At 33.4% G+C, this 16,605-nt stretch overlaps 1 protein-coding gene across 2 annotated transcripts; it reads left to right on the top strand.

Moving 5' to 3' along the window:
• The first annotated feature begins 324 nt into the window (after window positions 1-324).
• LOC144841723 (uncharacterized) lies at window positions 325-15,801 on the top strand. Of its 2 annotated transcripts, none has more exons than XM_078698078.1 (11): window positions 325-412; window positions 7,637-7,816; window positions 7,969-8,091; window positions 8,199-8,409; window positions 8,982-9,194; window positions 9,364-9,483; window positions 11,864-12,070; window positions 12,162-12,450; window positions 12,555-12,717; window positions 12,888-13,276; window positions 13,392-15,801. In XM_078698078.1, the coding sequence occupies exons 2-11, from the start codon at window positions 7,646-7,648 to the stop codon at window positions 13,798-13,800; spliced, it is 2,295 nt and encodes a 764-aa protein (XP_078554204.1). In that variant the 5' UTR covers window positions 325-412; window positions 7,637-7,645; the 3' UTR covers window positions 13,801-15,801. The 2 variants fall into 2 exon arrangements, with proteins under 2 accessions (XP_078554204.1, XP_078554205.1); XM_078698079.1 differs by lacking the exon at window positions 325-412 and adding an exon at window positions 4,307-4,460.
• Window positions 15,802-16,605: the final 804 nt, after the last annotated feature.

Genomic DNA, 16,605 nt, shown 5'->3' with positions numbered 1-16,605 from the left:
TGATACTATGGTACCAAATAATGATATTTAAAAAATACAATATCGAACTAGATTTACTAATTATTTTCTCCATGGCATGGATCGATTATTTAAAAAAGCTTTTGTAGCCATAGAAACATTCCTGACGAAGTCAAAATCGATGAAGCGTGGGGAAAACATTTCACTCGGTATGCCTATTTCACCGTGACAACCATCATGCATCACGAAAGCGTGTCAATCAGATTTCTATGAATATTCATTTGACCTCTTCTATGACTGGGTAATGAAAGCTGTCCATTCGTGAACAGAGAAAAAATAGGAGCAAATTCTTTTCCATCGCCATAACTGAAAAAAACCCATCGCGTAAGCAGCACCGCCTGGTCTTGTGAAAAAGGAGATTTATTGAAAGCTAATACAATACCATAATAAAAAGGTTCGTATTTTTTCCTTTTATAAGAATTCATTTGTTTACCAAACTTGTTTTTGGTTATGATCATGCTTAAACTGCTTTTCGCTTTCTCAGAAGTACGTATTGTTATTTACTTTTAGTGTTAAACCGATATATATTCTTGTAGTTTATTATATAATACTTTATACCAATTCGTTATTGCTCTATCTTAAAAAGATACTATTATATATATAGTATGTACCTGTACTTTTATTGTTATTAAAGTAAATTAGGAAATAAAATCTTTTGTTAAAAGAATGTTGTTGATGGTTAACACTTTTGGGCGGTGGCCAGCAGTGTTTATGGTTTCTATACGTGTGTGGTAACAGTTATTGTAAAATCGTTGTACGGATTACTTTTCCATCAACGCATCGTATTTTACTATTAAGTACAATTCCTTGTTATAGTAATTTCTTATAAAAGCTTATGCTGCCGATATATAGTCTTCGTTTTCGTCTATAATATATTTAATTCTCACTATATCCCCGTGACTGTCTGCTACTACTCTGTATACTATAAAACATGTTTCCAATGAAGATATTTATGACTTAAACATTGCTTAAAGAATTTCTACATTCCGTATATATTTTCGCGGGGTTTTCCTTTTGTCACATTGTTCCGTTTGTATGACGTCACACTACAAGACACTTGCGAACAATAACGTGTGGAATTTTGTTCACACACTACAGATGAGAACAAACACACACGACCTACTCACGTGTAGGTTGAACTCGGAGACATTTTTTATTGATTTTTACAGATTTTTTCCGGTCAGTCGTGTAAAGGCCATTTGTTCAATACGCTTGCGGCATTACGTTTCCAATGGTCATTGTTAATGTTTTTACCTGACCATGGAATTAATCTCGATGACCTTTATTACATATACTACTTAATTTATCATTTATACTTAAATAATCATTGTATTTAATAGTATGGTATTTGTTTTGTATAATTAAGTATTGTTTGTTAAATCGCTTGGTGATGGGAAATCAATGGATTCTGAATTGATTAAGTGGAGACATTTTTATTGATCGTGTTGTATTAAATATTGCGCAATATAATTCTTCTTTACCTTCCTGCTGTGGCATCAAGAAACGTGGGGTTTTTAAACGAAACGAATGTATACAGGTACTATTCATTTAATCGTTTCATTCGCGCCTCATGTTCAAGGCAATCAAACAACAATGTTGGCTAAACTTACTCATGTGTTCTTGGTTGCAAAAAGGTCAAATACGATCAGGATACACTGTGTGCAAGGGATATAAATTTCTATATTGCGAAAAGCAAATTTCAAATTCTCTCCCGGAAGAAACGCCAAACCACAACAAAACTATTCCACCTCCAGGGTTTAAATTTCACCAGTTTTTGTTCCTTTTGTTCTACTAAGTAAAGTGCTTGTTCCCAGATTCCAAATAAATGATCCAGAGCAGAAGAAGCCCGAGAAAAAGGCAATATATGCCCATACGAATTTGCCGAAGCTTTCAAACATTGAACATGGTCCCTTTAAAATGTCACTAATGTACAGCAATGTTATAAATCTTTTTATTATGTATACACACCAGGTGGATTTCAGAAATACTGTAGTTAGTATTCAAAATCCTTATACAAAATCGAAAAAAATCCAACTGTGTTTACATAGGTTCCACGACCTTTATGAATTAAAAGGAGGAAATGAACGGATAATCTATTTTCTGTATAACTTCCGAAACGAAGTTTTGTAAAAACCCCTTGTTGAAATGCGTTCATTTACCATGTCATAAACACGATAATATTTGATAATACTGTACAGTAGGTTTGAATTCGTCACGTGGCAAATTATAGGGATCATTCTTCGTTATTGAAAATAATTTTTCCAAAAAAACATATTTGGTAGGTCATGAAAGATGATGGTTTCAGAATACATAATAATAAATGAGTTAATATATTCATGTTGTTTTAATTGTTTTCTATATGTTTTTATGTATTTCTGCCAAGAAAACAAGTACAACAATACCCTACTCCGATGAATAATAATAATAATAGTCCTACAAAATAGATAGCAACCCAATACTAAATCAAATCAATCAAACACCATATTGTAATTTGGCAGAAATCGAGCAAACATGCCATCCGCTGTAATGAATATGACAAACTGTGACGAAAGAGATAAAAATCCAATGTTTAACCTTTACTGATAGATGGATGTAACAATAATAAAATATGGTTATCAATTGGGGTGAACTCACTTTCCAGTTTTTTCCGAAATGGACCAGAATTATAATTCGGATATTAATCGCATTCTGACAATTCGTCGCATGTGGAATTGGAAGAACAACGGTTCGGATACTATCCCGAAATAATGTTCAAATTGTTATCCGATAATAATAATGTTAGATCGCGATTCAAATGTTGTTCAATAACAACTTATATAATAATATAATATTTATTAATATTGTTCTGCCAGGGATGTATACCTCCCTGGTCCTGCTGCTAAACTGGATTTGGATTAAATCTCAATCCAACTATCCGATTTAAAATAAATCTGAGCATCACACTTTTGTTTTTTTGAAAGAATCACAGGACCAGAATTATAATTCGGATATAAATCGCATTCTGACAATCCGTCGCATGTGACATTGGAAGAAGAACGGTTCGGATACTAAATCCCGAATAATGTTCAAATTTATCCGATAATAATAATGTTAGATCGCGATTTAAATGTTGTTCAATAACAACTTATATTATTACTGTTGTCCTGCCAGGGGGTCCTGCTGCTAAGCTGGATTTGGATTAAATCTCAATCCAACTATCCGATTTAAAATAAATCTGAGCATCACACTTTTGGTTTTTTTAAAGAATCACAGGCCTACGTCTTTCCCAGGCTCAAATTGTCTTTTACCTTTTGTTGCTCCAAAATGATTTTATGGTTTTGAAATGTGAACGGCCCTGCTTGTCAATTTAATCCCGAATTTGTCAGTTTGAAGAAAAAAAATAAACCTCCAAATAAACCGGCAGTGATACTTTAATATACTAATGTGAAACTTTCATTATAAGGATTAAAAATTTGCCGCCGAGAGAGCGAAAACAATTCGTGTCGCCGAGAATCGAACTCTGTCTATTTGAAATTCATTTCACGTATCAGAACATTATCAGAATGATGTAATGGAAATTTTTTACATGTCATCTCATAAAATGAATAGCCCTGAATAAACAACTAAATTAATTACTACCGCAACAAATCACAAATGTCATGGGTTCATGGCCAAATTAGTAGGCTTGATAATTCATGCATCATTACCAACCGATACAGAAAATAAAGAATTATTATAATATTCACCACATAGTATTATTTAGGAAAGCTCGTTTTTGTTTTTCTTTTTAAAAACGGGTTTGTTAGCGTACGGATGTTCCGAAAACGTTATCTAATTATCGGAACAAAATGGGATAATTACTGAAATACACGATATTGATTTGTAATTATGCATGTTGCGCAATGATTAGGCTACATGGAAATGTTTATTTAATAACGAACTTGCCAGATTCTGTTTTAACTATACCAAGTGTATTTTTAATAACCAAATATGTAGCGCCTACTAAACTATTTATGTACACAAAACAACCAAATCTTTTAATTTTTAACATTATTTGTCAGGAGACGATATTGTTGCTATCCCTTCTGGTCATCAATCATAACGGTTTTGTCGATGTATTGTTTGGTATGAATCAATACTGCTGATGACAATAAAAGCACACCATACCACCAAACATGCTTCATCACTTATTACGATCTGAAAGATTCTACTGGTGCATAACAATATTGGCATTTTCCTTTCGCCTACGTAATAAGGCTTAATGAATAATGCATGAGTTCGCTATGCTCTTGGTTGGGGTTGGTCTTGACCGTGAAAAGCAATCGCGTTGTTCTAAAACCTGACATACGGAAGGAGAAGTCGTTGCTTACGAGATAACATTCAGTTTGCCGCGCCTAAATTGTTAATAATATTTGCTAAAAACTACAAATTAACTTGTGTTGTGTATTTGACTATAATTTTCGGTAAGTAAATCGTGGTGTTTGTATTTTCTAAATGAACTTAAATTGTCGGCCATGTTGGAGACGCAAATTATGCTATATATATACAAAAGGCCAGTACCGTATTCATTGAGTTGAATAACATCGACCGTTCCAAATTATCTTAAAAACAAAACCTGTGTAGTGAAAATGTATACATTAGTAAGGTATTATTCGAGAAAAATAATGAATTAACCAAACATGTTTTAAACAAATTAGTGACTAAATATCTGAGATCTTTTGTTCTCGAACACGTGGTTATGAAATTGTCTTGGTATTTCCGCCTTAACTTTTTTGTTGTAGGCATAAAAACCGACAGGCTTTAAAATGACTAAAGTTTCTTTAATGCCCATTTACAGTATATTTTTGGGTGTTCTTTTTAAAAGAGACTTTAATATTAAATGTATTTCCTCTTCAGTTGTACTAGAGTTTTTCGAACAAAACCTCTTATCATGTTCATCATCTTTTGGAATGATCCCGATACATTAAGATTCTTCTTACTTGAATCTTACTTGAATCTTCGGGCTCATGATTAAGGCAAATGCCTTTTAAACGCCCTCCATTTCTTCTGTATTTAACTAGAATTTGTAGCAAAATTTACTCCCATTGCTCTGTCTTTGTTTAGGTGGTCCTTGAATGCATTAATGTTTTCTGCTTGTACTGTAGTGTGGTATAGATTGTTCCATGTGTTGACGATTCTACTTTAAAGAGTGGCTTCTGATTTTCAGTCGGGCTCTTGGCTCTTATACAATGAATACTGTATTGACAATTTCATAAATAGGTTATTACATTTAAAGTGTATTGGATTTTCATTGAATATGTTTTGTACATTTCTTTGTCGGCAAAACCATTTGAACATTTTGTTTGTGTTCTCCCAGTATGGATCAATTCCGGAAAATTAAGCGAAACCGAGTCCAGGTGATGTCGTTAAACATCTAAATTGTGTGTGTTGTTAACTGCAATTTTCGATCCAAACCATTCCGACTTTAATTGCAAGTCTGGCCTACAAACAAAACTCTAAGTAGGCCTACTAAATGTGGTTTTTTTTACAACTAGAACTATACTGAATGTTTTACAAGGTGCATTAAAAAAAATGTTAATACCGGTTAGAGCCAATTTATTCCGGTAACTCTTGCTGGCAAAACCTGCTTATGAAAGATTGATAACCTTCCATGATACAGCCAGGAAGAATATAAATACAGTACGCGGAAACAATAATGGGAGGCTACATCCGATATGGCTGACCTATGTCGTAATTATATTCTGTGGAATTTCAGCAAGGCATTCTTTTATGATGAAAAACTCATAGGACGGCACGAATATGGTTAGGTGTTTTATACGAAGAACCCGCGGACGCTGCCGGCCGAGAGAACGTGTGTAGTAAATATGAGGAAATAACATGATAGTTTTATTGTTTTTAGAAATATTATTTTATCAAAGCTAATATCTTAGTTAACTTAACATTAATTAAATAATAATGTTGGTGACCGTTGTAAAAGCAAAGGAAACCATTAAAATATTATCTTACGGCGGCGGATCGGTCATGGCACCACCAATAGGCGCGCCTACTTCCTCTGAGGCACATTGGCTGAAAATTGGCCAGTAAGTTCCGTAAAAAATGAGATCTGGTTACAGGAATGATTAGGGCCGGTCTATCTCGTGACTGATCGATTTACCTTTCCTCAACTATACCTTTCCTCAACTATACCTTTCCTTAAAATTGTCATTAAAGCATTACGAACCTGAAACTAATGTGGCCATTGCGACAAAAATAGATTTCACAATAGAGCACATTTCCGTCGCGCCGCGACATTAAAAAACACCCCGTAAAAACCTAATAGCCTACTGTACTTGTTTACTTGATTTTTGTGAACAAAAAGGTCAATACCCGCTCTTTAATTTATCATTAAAAGTTAATAATTAACAAAAGGTCAATTGCAGCGAAACTATAACTATATTTATTAAAGTGATAGATGAGATTGATTACATTATCCTAATATTTGAGATTCATTGACAAAAATCGGCAAATAAAATATTTACTTAACGTTTCCTCAAGTGAAAACATGTAAATATGCCTAAACCGGATGCAGAGGAAGATAACTGCATTCGTGTATCTCACAATATATACAAATAATGTTCTTATTTTTATGATTGAAATGGCGAAATTTTGCCGTTTATTATACAAAAAACAACGGTTACGTAATGGTGAAACATTAAAGGAATACAATTTGGTTATATAAAATAATTATATAAAATTGTTTATACGTTTTATGGAATTTTCTCTGAGACAACAGAAACAGATTTTCGTTGAAATTCCGAATTTTAAAAATTCCATTGTATGGTGGTAATTTTATTAGAAAACTACGGCTTTTGATGGATCGTTATGGATATCAGCCGAAAAAAAAAAATCAACGATCATTTTCTAGAGTGGCGAATGACAACGAAAGAGTTGGGCATCAATTGCCCTATTTCTCAGAGGAAATTCCTAAACAACCCTGTTGGCCTCTTCGCACGATACACATTCCAGGAGTGCCAAAGCGATACGGCGAACTCCTGAAAGATTACAGTGAACTCCTGAAACATTACAGTGAAAAGAGAGCGCGATGGAATCGATATTAATTAATGTGAACAGAAGTCTCCGATACCGCGTATTTAATTGTATGGCTACTCCAAAATGAATTAGAAAATGAATACTATATTGTTTTTGTAATCGCATCGTCAATATATTTCTCCGCCCGTGACACTTCCTTCCCCAATTTCCCATGATAAGCATGATAAAGTGTTTTATGAATTTTAAAAATTGGTCCAGCAATGTACAATAAGAAGAACTTGCATTATATTATAATAAAAATTAATAATAATAGCAACAAAATATTAAACCAAAATTGTTTCTGTGTTAACATTTTTAGAGGGCGCTTGACAACACGCGCGCGCATCGAAAAAAAATCTTTCATTAAAAATTCGATCACGCTATTTACATACACACACACGACGCAAAACTGACATGCTTTTTATATAGGCCTAGGCTAGGCTTATTGTGTAGTTTAATAGTTTGTGGTATTGCATGTTGGTGCTAGCTAGCTCTAGCTAGTACTATCTGGTTCTAAAAGTATACGAACACATTTTCAGAAAACATAAATAGTAGTTTTTATTATTTTTAGGTCTAAAATATGGACTTCTGTGATTCAATACTTTGGAATGGGACCACCGGTACTCTAGTTATCGATTCCGAGTCGCTTACCGTCTCAGTGGCCATTTGGATTACCCTAGCCTTTGCAGTTTTTGCAGTCATCTTAGCTAAAGGATTTACTTGGATAAGGTCGTACGTTTTTCAAGATAAGGTACTATAGCAATTTCATCTAGAACTTATAATTTAATTTATAAAAGTAGTAGCCTAGTTTTAGATCTGGGCCTAGGCCTAGTAGTAATATCATGGAGTAAAGAATATTCTTTACTCCATGGTAATATATATTTTTTTTATTTACACAAACAGGACAATCTGGACACAAGTTTTGATGCTGGTGGTAAAGTAAACATTGGCATTACTGCAGCAACAATTGTATCACAATGGACATGGGCAGCAACACTCCTTCAGTCATCATCAGTAGCAGCAAAGGTCTGTATAATTCATATTAATAAATTAAATAATAAAATATAAATCATTCATACATCATCAACTCTTTGAAATCAAATAATTTATCAATTCTTATTTTAATTTTGCAGTATGGTATCAGTGGTCCTTTCTGGTACGCAGCCGGAGCAACTGTCCAACTATTGTTGTTTGCAGCATTGTCCGTCCAGCTGAAGATAAAGGCCCCTGGAGCAAAAACATTTTTACAAGTGACCTACGCACGATTCGGATCAAGAGTTCATCTTGTCTTCTGCTTCATGGCTCTCCTGACTAATTTCATAGTCACTGTCATGATGATGATGGGTACGTTAACAATTTAAAAGCATTCATCATCGAAACTGTAAATAAATCTTTAAATGGAGAAATGATGAATAGAGTCATTTATATTTTGTATTTAAAGTTTAGTAACTAATGCATTTTGACAGATCCATCAATGCTATATAAAGTTGTTTTAAATTATTTTAAGTCACCAATCCATCATAAAGCAAGGCCTCTGGAAGAGTAAAATGTAAAATGACCGTAGTTGAATAAAATCTAAATTTAAAGTTCTAATAAAATGTGAAAACGGACCAATTAAGATATTGAAAAGAATCTTCCTGAAGCCTTTCCGTATGATTTTCAAATATCATTATTGCTTTAGTCTATTTTTATCTTTTAATTTGCAAATGTTCTGCTTGCTGTTGATGTCAGAACGAATTAAATAAATAATTCACAAGCAAGTGAGTGTTTTATGGAGACATGCTCTCGACATTAATATAGGCCTCTCTGGGGATTTATACATTGCCATTGTTTGTAGAACAGATAGGTAGATGTTTGTTAATGTTAGTCTAAAAAATAATACTACAGTATATTTAAACATCTAATTATAATAACAGGTGGTACAGCAGTTATGATGAACTTGGTTCCTGGCTTTAGCCTCGAAATGGCATCGCTCATTCTCGCCGCTATGATCGGTAGTTACACGTTTATTGGCGGTCTTGGTGCTACTTTTTACATGTCTTATTTCAACACTGGTATCATTTTCATCGGACTACTCGTTTTTCTTAGCAAAGTATACGTCAGCGCTTCTGATCCAGAATTTCCACTTGGTAAGTTTTATACATTATGATTCGATAAAATACAATTTGTATAAATGTTGATTTTGTTGTATTTCAGCTCATAGAATAGAATAATGGTTAATTATAATGTTGATTTATTATTGACTTTAACAATGTATATTTTATTATTTGATTTATTGATTACACTGTTAAATTGCAGGCTCTGTTGATAGTGTGTATGAATATATAACCTGTGGTGAGGTCACAAGTAGCTCGAACGAGCGTTACTTTTCTTTCCTCTCATCGAACGGCCTCATGTTCGGTATTATCAACCTCGTTGGTAAGTGATCTTTCTTCTTTCTTACTTTGATTGTGGGTCTTGTGCATGTCATGCTCAGTGAAAATGTCTTTCCATTAATATTTAAAACACGGAGACACTTTCACAAGGAATGTGCACAGAAAGATTACACAAACCACTCGTATAAATAAATGTAGAATATTAAATCTTTATAAATTTAAAAAAAAAGCAGTAAAAGAAACTGCATTTGTAAAACTAAACTGGTTTTTTTTTTCCTTCATTATCTATTTTTATAAAACAATCTGTGTACATACCTGGTATTTAGCATGAGTGCTTTTCTTCAGAGCACATGCAATTTTTATTTACATTTATTTATTGAGTGCTGTCAATCATGTGTGCCGATTAGTGATATTACAGGCTCGTTGCCAGGGAATTTCCCATTTACAAAATTTCTATAAAATGTAATATTAACTATGGTACCTTGGTTTATTTACATTTACACCTCCCCAACCTCTTTCATCTGTTATACCTGGCTACCAGCCTGGAAAACTTACATAGACATTTTATTTTTTTGTACATGTTTTATTTTAACTGACTAATAATCGGTGTAAGTGTAATAATTATTTATGATCAACATATTTTAAACTTTACTGTCAAATTTTATATAAAATCAAAAATTGGCGGTATATCATTATATTTTTATAAAATTAAATTTAAAAACATTCTTCAGTGCAACTACAGACTCTCTTTAAGCACCAAAATTTAAAAAAAATATATAAAACTTAACTCTAAATCTTATGAATTTTCTACAGATCGAATATGAATCACATTTTAATTTTTATCAAAATTATAATTTTTTACAATTTTAAACACCTATTTAAGCATAAGGAGAGTTGATTGCACTTTGATAAATTTAAAATTTTGCATTTTAAATGTGCACTTTTTTTAATAAATGGATGCAGAGTGCACCCGTTTTGGTACACTTTGGAAGGCGTACAAGACACAACTCACAATTGCCTAATGATGTTTGGTGAGATGTTTGCCTTCATTGTTTTAATTGTTATTTTAATTTATTTTTTTTTGTATTTCTGAGTGAGAGAGAAAGAGAGTACAACCAATATTAAAGGCAACTAACATCATATGCTATACTAAGATATTGTGTTTTAATGTGTGAATCCAGAAGCAGGGGTGATTTGGGGGTTGGAAATATTAATTGGAACCTCATATCAAAATTGCAACAATGCATAGAGGAAATGATTTAAACGAAGGGAGGGGGGTTAATTGAGGGGAGGAATATTGAATTTTAAGGTGGGCATTAACAGATAAGACAGTGCGTGTGTTAGGATGGAAAGTGTAGAGAGATAGTGTCAGAGGCTAAAACATCTCTATTAAATAATTCGTCTGGTATTAGAAGAAAGGAATTTAGATATCTACGTTTTTTAATTGTTTACGTTATCGATCAGTATTCTGCACCTACTAAGTTCCTTTCAGTGAAGGGCTGTTGGATAATGTATACGGATAGAACCGCTGGAAAGTTGACGTTCTCTCCATTTGGGACGTCCACGCACCACAACTGCAGCTAGAGATGATCACCAAGTCGGCAGAGATACCGTCGGTAATTGAAACGCTTTAAGCCACGATGACCGAACGAGTTAAGGCACTATTATGTGCTCAGAATTCCTTACTTCTATTGGACCTTACATAATATAATTAAGAACACTCCTAAAATGTCCTTTTAAAAAATTGTCACTCAATTTAATGTGGTTCCCAATGGAAATATAATTTAAAAAATAAAATTAAAGGGTTCTATAACTTCCAATTTTCCAAATGAATTTTCCTTTTTTCAAAGTCCTGCAAACTAATTTACTAATGATTAAGAAACATTTTATACTTGCCCATACTTCTTACAGATGCCGTCTCTATTTCCTTCTATACAATATTTTTAAAGGCTTTCTGTATCTAAATAGCTGAGAGATTTAATTATTGCTAATATTGCCCTTGCCCCATTTACACTGTGTCTAAATTGAATTTGTATATTAATGTTAACTTAGCTCTTTTCCCTTCAGATATAATTAACTCATTCATGAATTCCTATGTCAAGTTCTGTAGTTCAATTACATGCATTTCTTTTTCCTCCTTTATTATAAAGCTTAAATTATGTTTTCAGGATAACAATTTAGGAAATAGATAAACTAACCATTGATATCTTGTTGTATTAGTTAGTGGGGTAATGTCATATTGATCTTTCTTTATATATAATATGCAAATTAAATTGTAAAATGTAAACTCTGTTTACCATTTGCATATGTATTATGCAAACTTAACAAATCCAATTGTCTTACTAATTATAGTTTAGTGGACTGTAGTTAATATAATAATACATTGTATACAAACTAACGTAAGTCTATTATACTACTCTTAGGTAACTTTGGAACGGTATTTGTTGACCAATCGTACTGGCAGAGTGGAGTAGCAGCTAAGCCTAGGGAAGGCATGTGGGGCTTCATATCTGGAGGCCTTGTCTGGTTTGCCATCCCATTCACATTTGCTGCAACCATGGGCTTTTCCTTCTTGGCTCTCAGCTCTTACAGTGGAGAACAGTTAATCACAGATGACCAAATCAACGAAGGTATATGAAGGTTAAATTTATCCTACACAAATGCATATTTAGTAGGCCATTCTCAACTATGGGATTTAAAAACTATATTATCTCGTTGTAGGACTTGTTGCTCCGACAATAGCAAGAGCATTGTTGGGTTACTATGGTGAAGTTCTTATGTTCATCATCATCTTGATGGCAGTGACATCAACTGGATCTGCAGAATGTATCGCTATCACATCCATCTTGGTGTACGATCTTTACAAGCTTCACTGGAGACCTTACAAAGTAGTTGAAAATGTCAATGCATGCGAGATCTGCGGAAAGAACAGGGGGCGCCATTCCAAAGATGCTAACCAATGCGTGTGTGTCAAAAAATCTGAGTGCCCATACTGCGTCACTGATGACAAGTAAGTTGTGTTTTTAAAAATAGGTTTATTAATTAGACGTGCCTTTTGTGAATGAGAGTTTCCTTCAACAACTAACAACTTTGTATTATTATCTTATAAAACAGGATCCGTAATGATTGCAAGGATGCCGTCAGACCAGGATACAAATGTTCTGTACATGGTGAATACAGAGCTTACTTGGACTTCCTAGGGGATAAACGTGATTGGTGTGTTGTGCTAGTGTCCCTTGCAAATGTCCCCATTACACTGATCTTTGCTTTACTAGATGTAAGTGTCTATCTTTATTTAATTCTATCGATAATATAATGTATTTTCTATGGTAAGATTCGGTGTATTTTCACCATAGACTCTTTACAAATACACAGGGTTCTGATACAGTTATTATCTAGGAATGATAAAAAAAGTAAAGTTTTCTTCTTTTTTTTCCACTTTTGCAGTTGAAAATGGGATGGCTTTACACTTTCATGGGTATCCCAATTGCCTCGGCTGTTGTTCCAATCATCCTTAGTGTAACATGGGGAAGGTTGACCGGTAAAGGAATGATATTTGGCGCCATTGGTGGTATGATACTTGGCGTTGTGACTCTACTTATTACTTCAAGTTTGGAAGAGGGTGGTCTTGGTAATGGAAAGTTCTTCGAAAACACTGGTAAAGAATTCAATATGTTGATGGGTAACATCGTGGCAATCGCAGGTGGAGCTGTTTTCTGCGTGGCCACGTCGCTTATCTATCAAAAGCCATTGACTGAAGAGGAAGAAGAGGAGGTGTGGGAGAAGACTCGAGACATTGACAACCCATTGATGCCATGGAGTGAGCATTACACAAGGTATAATATTTCATATCAATTTAGGGCATTTTTAAAACTGAGCATTAAATCCAGTTAGATAATATATATTTAAAATACATATTGCAATAATTAATTTGTAATATTTGTTTCACAGAGAATTCAACATCCCAATTCATCTTAGCACAGATCGTCCAACTCTTGCGCAAATGAAACAAGTATTCAGGAAAACCAAGAGGGTGTCAATCGCCATCAGCATTGTTCTGTCCATCTTCCTTGTCATGATCTGGCCAGCTGTCATGGCATCACTCGGGGATCTCTCTTTAGGCGAGTTCACTTTCTGGATCGGTTTATCTCAAGCGTGGGCATACACAGCGGCAACATTCATCATCGTTGTACCTTTAGCACTTGAAATCCATGACATATATGTACATTATAAAAGATTAAAATCCCCAGATAGGTTCACTGACGCGAAAAACGAAGTAGAGTTGGGAAACAATGTCGCGGCTGAATCCGATGGATTTTTACAGAATGGAAACGCAAACCACAAGGAGCCTTTGGCTTAGTGACAATATCTTGCAATTCTTTAGTATTTTCCTGTTACTGTACATTTTGTAAACGCATGAAAATATATTTTGCACTCAAGACAGACTGTAAGCCATTAAACTACCTGTAGGCTTATATCCGATGATCTGTCTATAGAAAAACACCTAGTATGCAATTATATTTATGCCTACATTATGATTCTAATATTAGAATGGAAAACGCACAAATGCAATGTATTATGCCTTAAAAATGGCCAGTCGCCTCCACACAAGTGTTGAGTCCACAAGAAGCATGTACGCAAGTACAGTGCACAGAAGATAGTTTCTTGTGGAAACCTACTGCCTTAAAAACAAAAAAAAAGAAGAAATTTATACATTATTTTTGTTTTGCTAACGTTGGGAATTATCGGAAACTAAGTACAGTAGTGTAATGGCGATTTTCTTTTAAAACAATAAGCCATTGTATTTTAAAATTCAGGTATTTCTTCCAAATTCCTTATTCCTTCTGGAATGGCAAGAAGGAATAATTTGTTTTATTGATATTTTTTTTTTATCTGACCTCAAGATGGTCGTTATGCGACTCTTGTACTATTTATATTAATTTATGTTTTATTAGGAATCTTGGCATAGGTTCATGACGTGCTTTCATTGGTCTATGTTCATTGTGGCGCAAGCGATGCACTTTCTGACCAAACTTGTTGCAACAAGAAATGCTTTTTTTAAACTTTATTACAACTAAAATTTAGAATGGTAGGTAGGTAGGCACACAGCATAGTTTTAGCAACTGTCTCTGGGAATTGGAAATTGCAGAGCAATATGTACAGTATGCATACTTTTCTGTAGAGATGTCCCAATCCAGCTAAAGTGTGCTTAGAATAACTATAATATCTCTGCTTTAATTATATCTTTTGATATTTTCTCCTTCCTTGTTCATTAAAACTAGTTAGCATAGCATATCCACATCTAAATGCAATGTGCGCAAGAAACAACAATATTACTATATAATAGTGTTTTTTTATAGTTATATTGACAAAATAACAATGTGTCCATCAATTTAACAGTTTTTGAAAAGAAAATAATTTTATATACACTGTTTGTAAAGGAGCTTTTATATATTGAACCCAATGTATTTTAACCTTCCCAATACATCATAGACATCGTGTATGGACATAAACCTATTTATCTTATATGAGATAAACTGTCTACCTCCTACAAAAACATGTAAAAATGTGGCAAAACCTGAACATTTATTTAATATATTATGTGCTTAATTGGACTGAAGATGTGCTATTTTGCATTCAGTGTTTCTATGTACAGTATTATACTAGGGTAAGACATCAAAGAAACCTCATGTAGTAAATATAGGGATATAACTTTCAAATAAATTTGAGCATATCAACCAGCATGCATAGGGTAAGTAACAAAACGTCCATCTCTGATGTAGCCAATGATTACGATGTGGAATGTGTAGGCATTTAAGTATGCTTCAAGTACATAGGTGTAAATACCATAGAGAATCCTCTATGTAAATATTGTACAATTTGTTATATTATCATGCATTTGAGATTTACTGGGTAAAAGTACCTGAAATTAGTGACAGACACCAATAGGTTAACCTTCCCCATTGAAGAGGACCATTTGTGCAACAGGACACCATTTAATTATCAACATTTTCTGCAGGGGGGTCTATCCTAACGAATGGTTTTCATACAAATTGACAATAACCATTTCTGTTGTACACATTCTATGGCTCTATTTAGATCGTGGGTATACAGTACATTGATAAATAATAGGACACACCATACACAATTAAGATTCAGGATTACGTTAAATGTTCATATTTGTTTATTATACTCAGCCGCTTGTATTAAAATCATGGAAACTAAAGTACTTTTTGGTAAATATACAATATAATGTACATATGATACATCCATGATTGTAACACTTTTTTTTTTGCTTTCAACTACAGAATTTGAAAATTGTATGCGATTGTTTGAATTGAAATAAAGTAGTTTGGTCAAATATGTGTGTTCATTTCTCAAATATACAATGATTTATTTATACAAATTGGATGAGTTATGGATTGTGGATGGTTATGAGTTGAATGGGGAGGATATTTTCATGAGATTGACTGTTCTATTCAACAAGGCTAAGCCTACGACATACAGTATTTCGACTCTCCCTACACACCTACATTTAAATTCACGCATCCATCATGTTGGTTAGGCCCGGCAGTACCTGTTTATTTAGTTTCGAATTGGATTTCGTAATTACAAAATTCATAAAATTGAAAATTTACAGTATAAGGAAAAAAACTAATATAGTACAGTATAGTGTTGAAGTACTAGCTATTATTATTTTGTCATCATAAGCAGTCCTTATTCAATTTAACCAGTAACTATTAATAATAATGTAAAATACCATGCCATTCAATGCAATTCTAAATATACTATACTACCAAAAGTATCATAACATCGTAAGTATATTTGAGAGCTACCAAAACAAATATCTTTATCTCAGAATCAAAATTGCAAACAGAAGAACAATTCTGCCAACTGTCCACTGAATCTATAATTATCAGATTTCTGGAGTGACTTGGAGCAGATGTATTCTACAGCAGTACCAGTATTACTACATTTTTTACTTAAATAAATGTATGATTGTATTGTTTCAATGTAGAAGTTTATGAGGAAGTCACTGCAATAAACAGTCTATATATGATATGATATTATGATATAATTTCATAAACATGTTTAAAGAGTAAACAAATTATAGTTACTGTATTAACTACAGTGAAATAATATTGACATTGTTCCTAAATACAGC

This window comes from Antedon bifida, chromosome 1, assembly GCF_963402885.1.
Source record: "Antedon bifida chromosome 1, ecAntBifi1.1, whole genome shotgun sequence".
NCBI lineage: Eukaryota > Metazoa > Echinodermata > Crinoidea > Comatulida > Antedonidae > Antedon > Antedon bifida.
This window is presented reverse-complemented; position numbering and strand designations above follow the sequence as displayed.

What these genes read in the sequence shown, in the direction of transcription:
- LOC144841723 (XM_078698078.1), top strand. Translation starts at nt 7,646, where the DNA reads ATGGACTTCTGTGATTCAATACTTTGGAATGGGACCACCGGTACTCTA. An exon ending in CGGTATTATCAACCTCGTTG is followed by an intron (nt 9,484 to 11,863) that starts GTAAGTGATCTT and finishes TACTACTCTTAG; the next exon opens with GTAACTTTGGAACGGTATTT. An exon ending in TGGAGTGAGCATTACACAAG is followed by an intron (nt 13,277 to 13,391) that starts GTATAATATTTC and finishes TTTGTTTCACAG; the next exon opens with AGAATTCAACATCCCAATTC.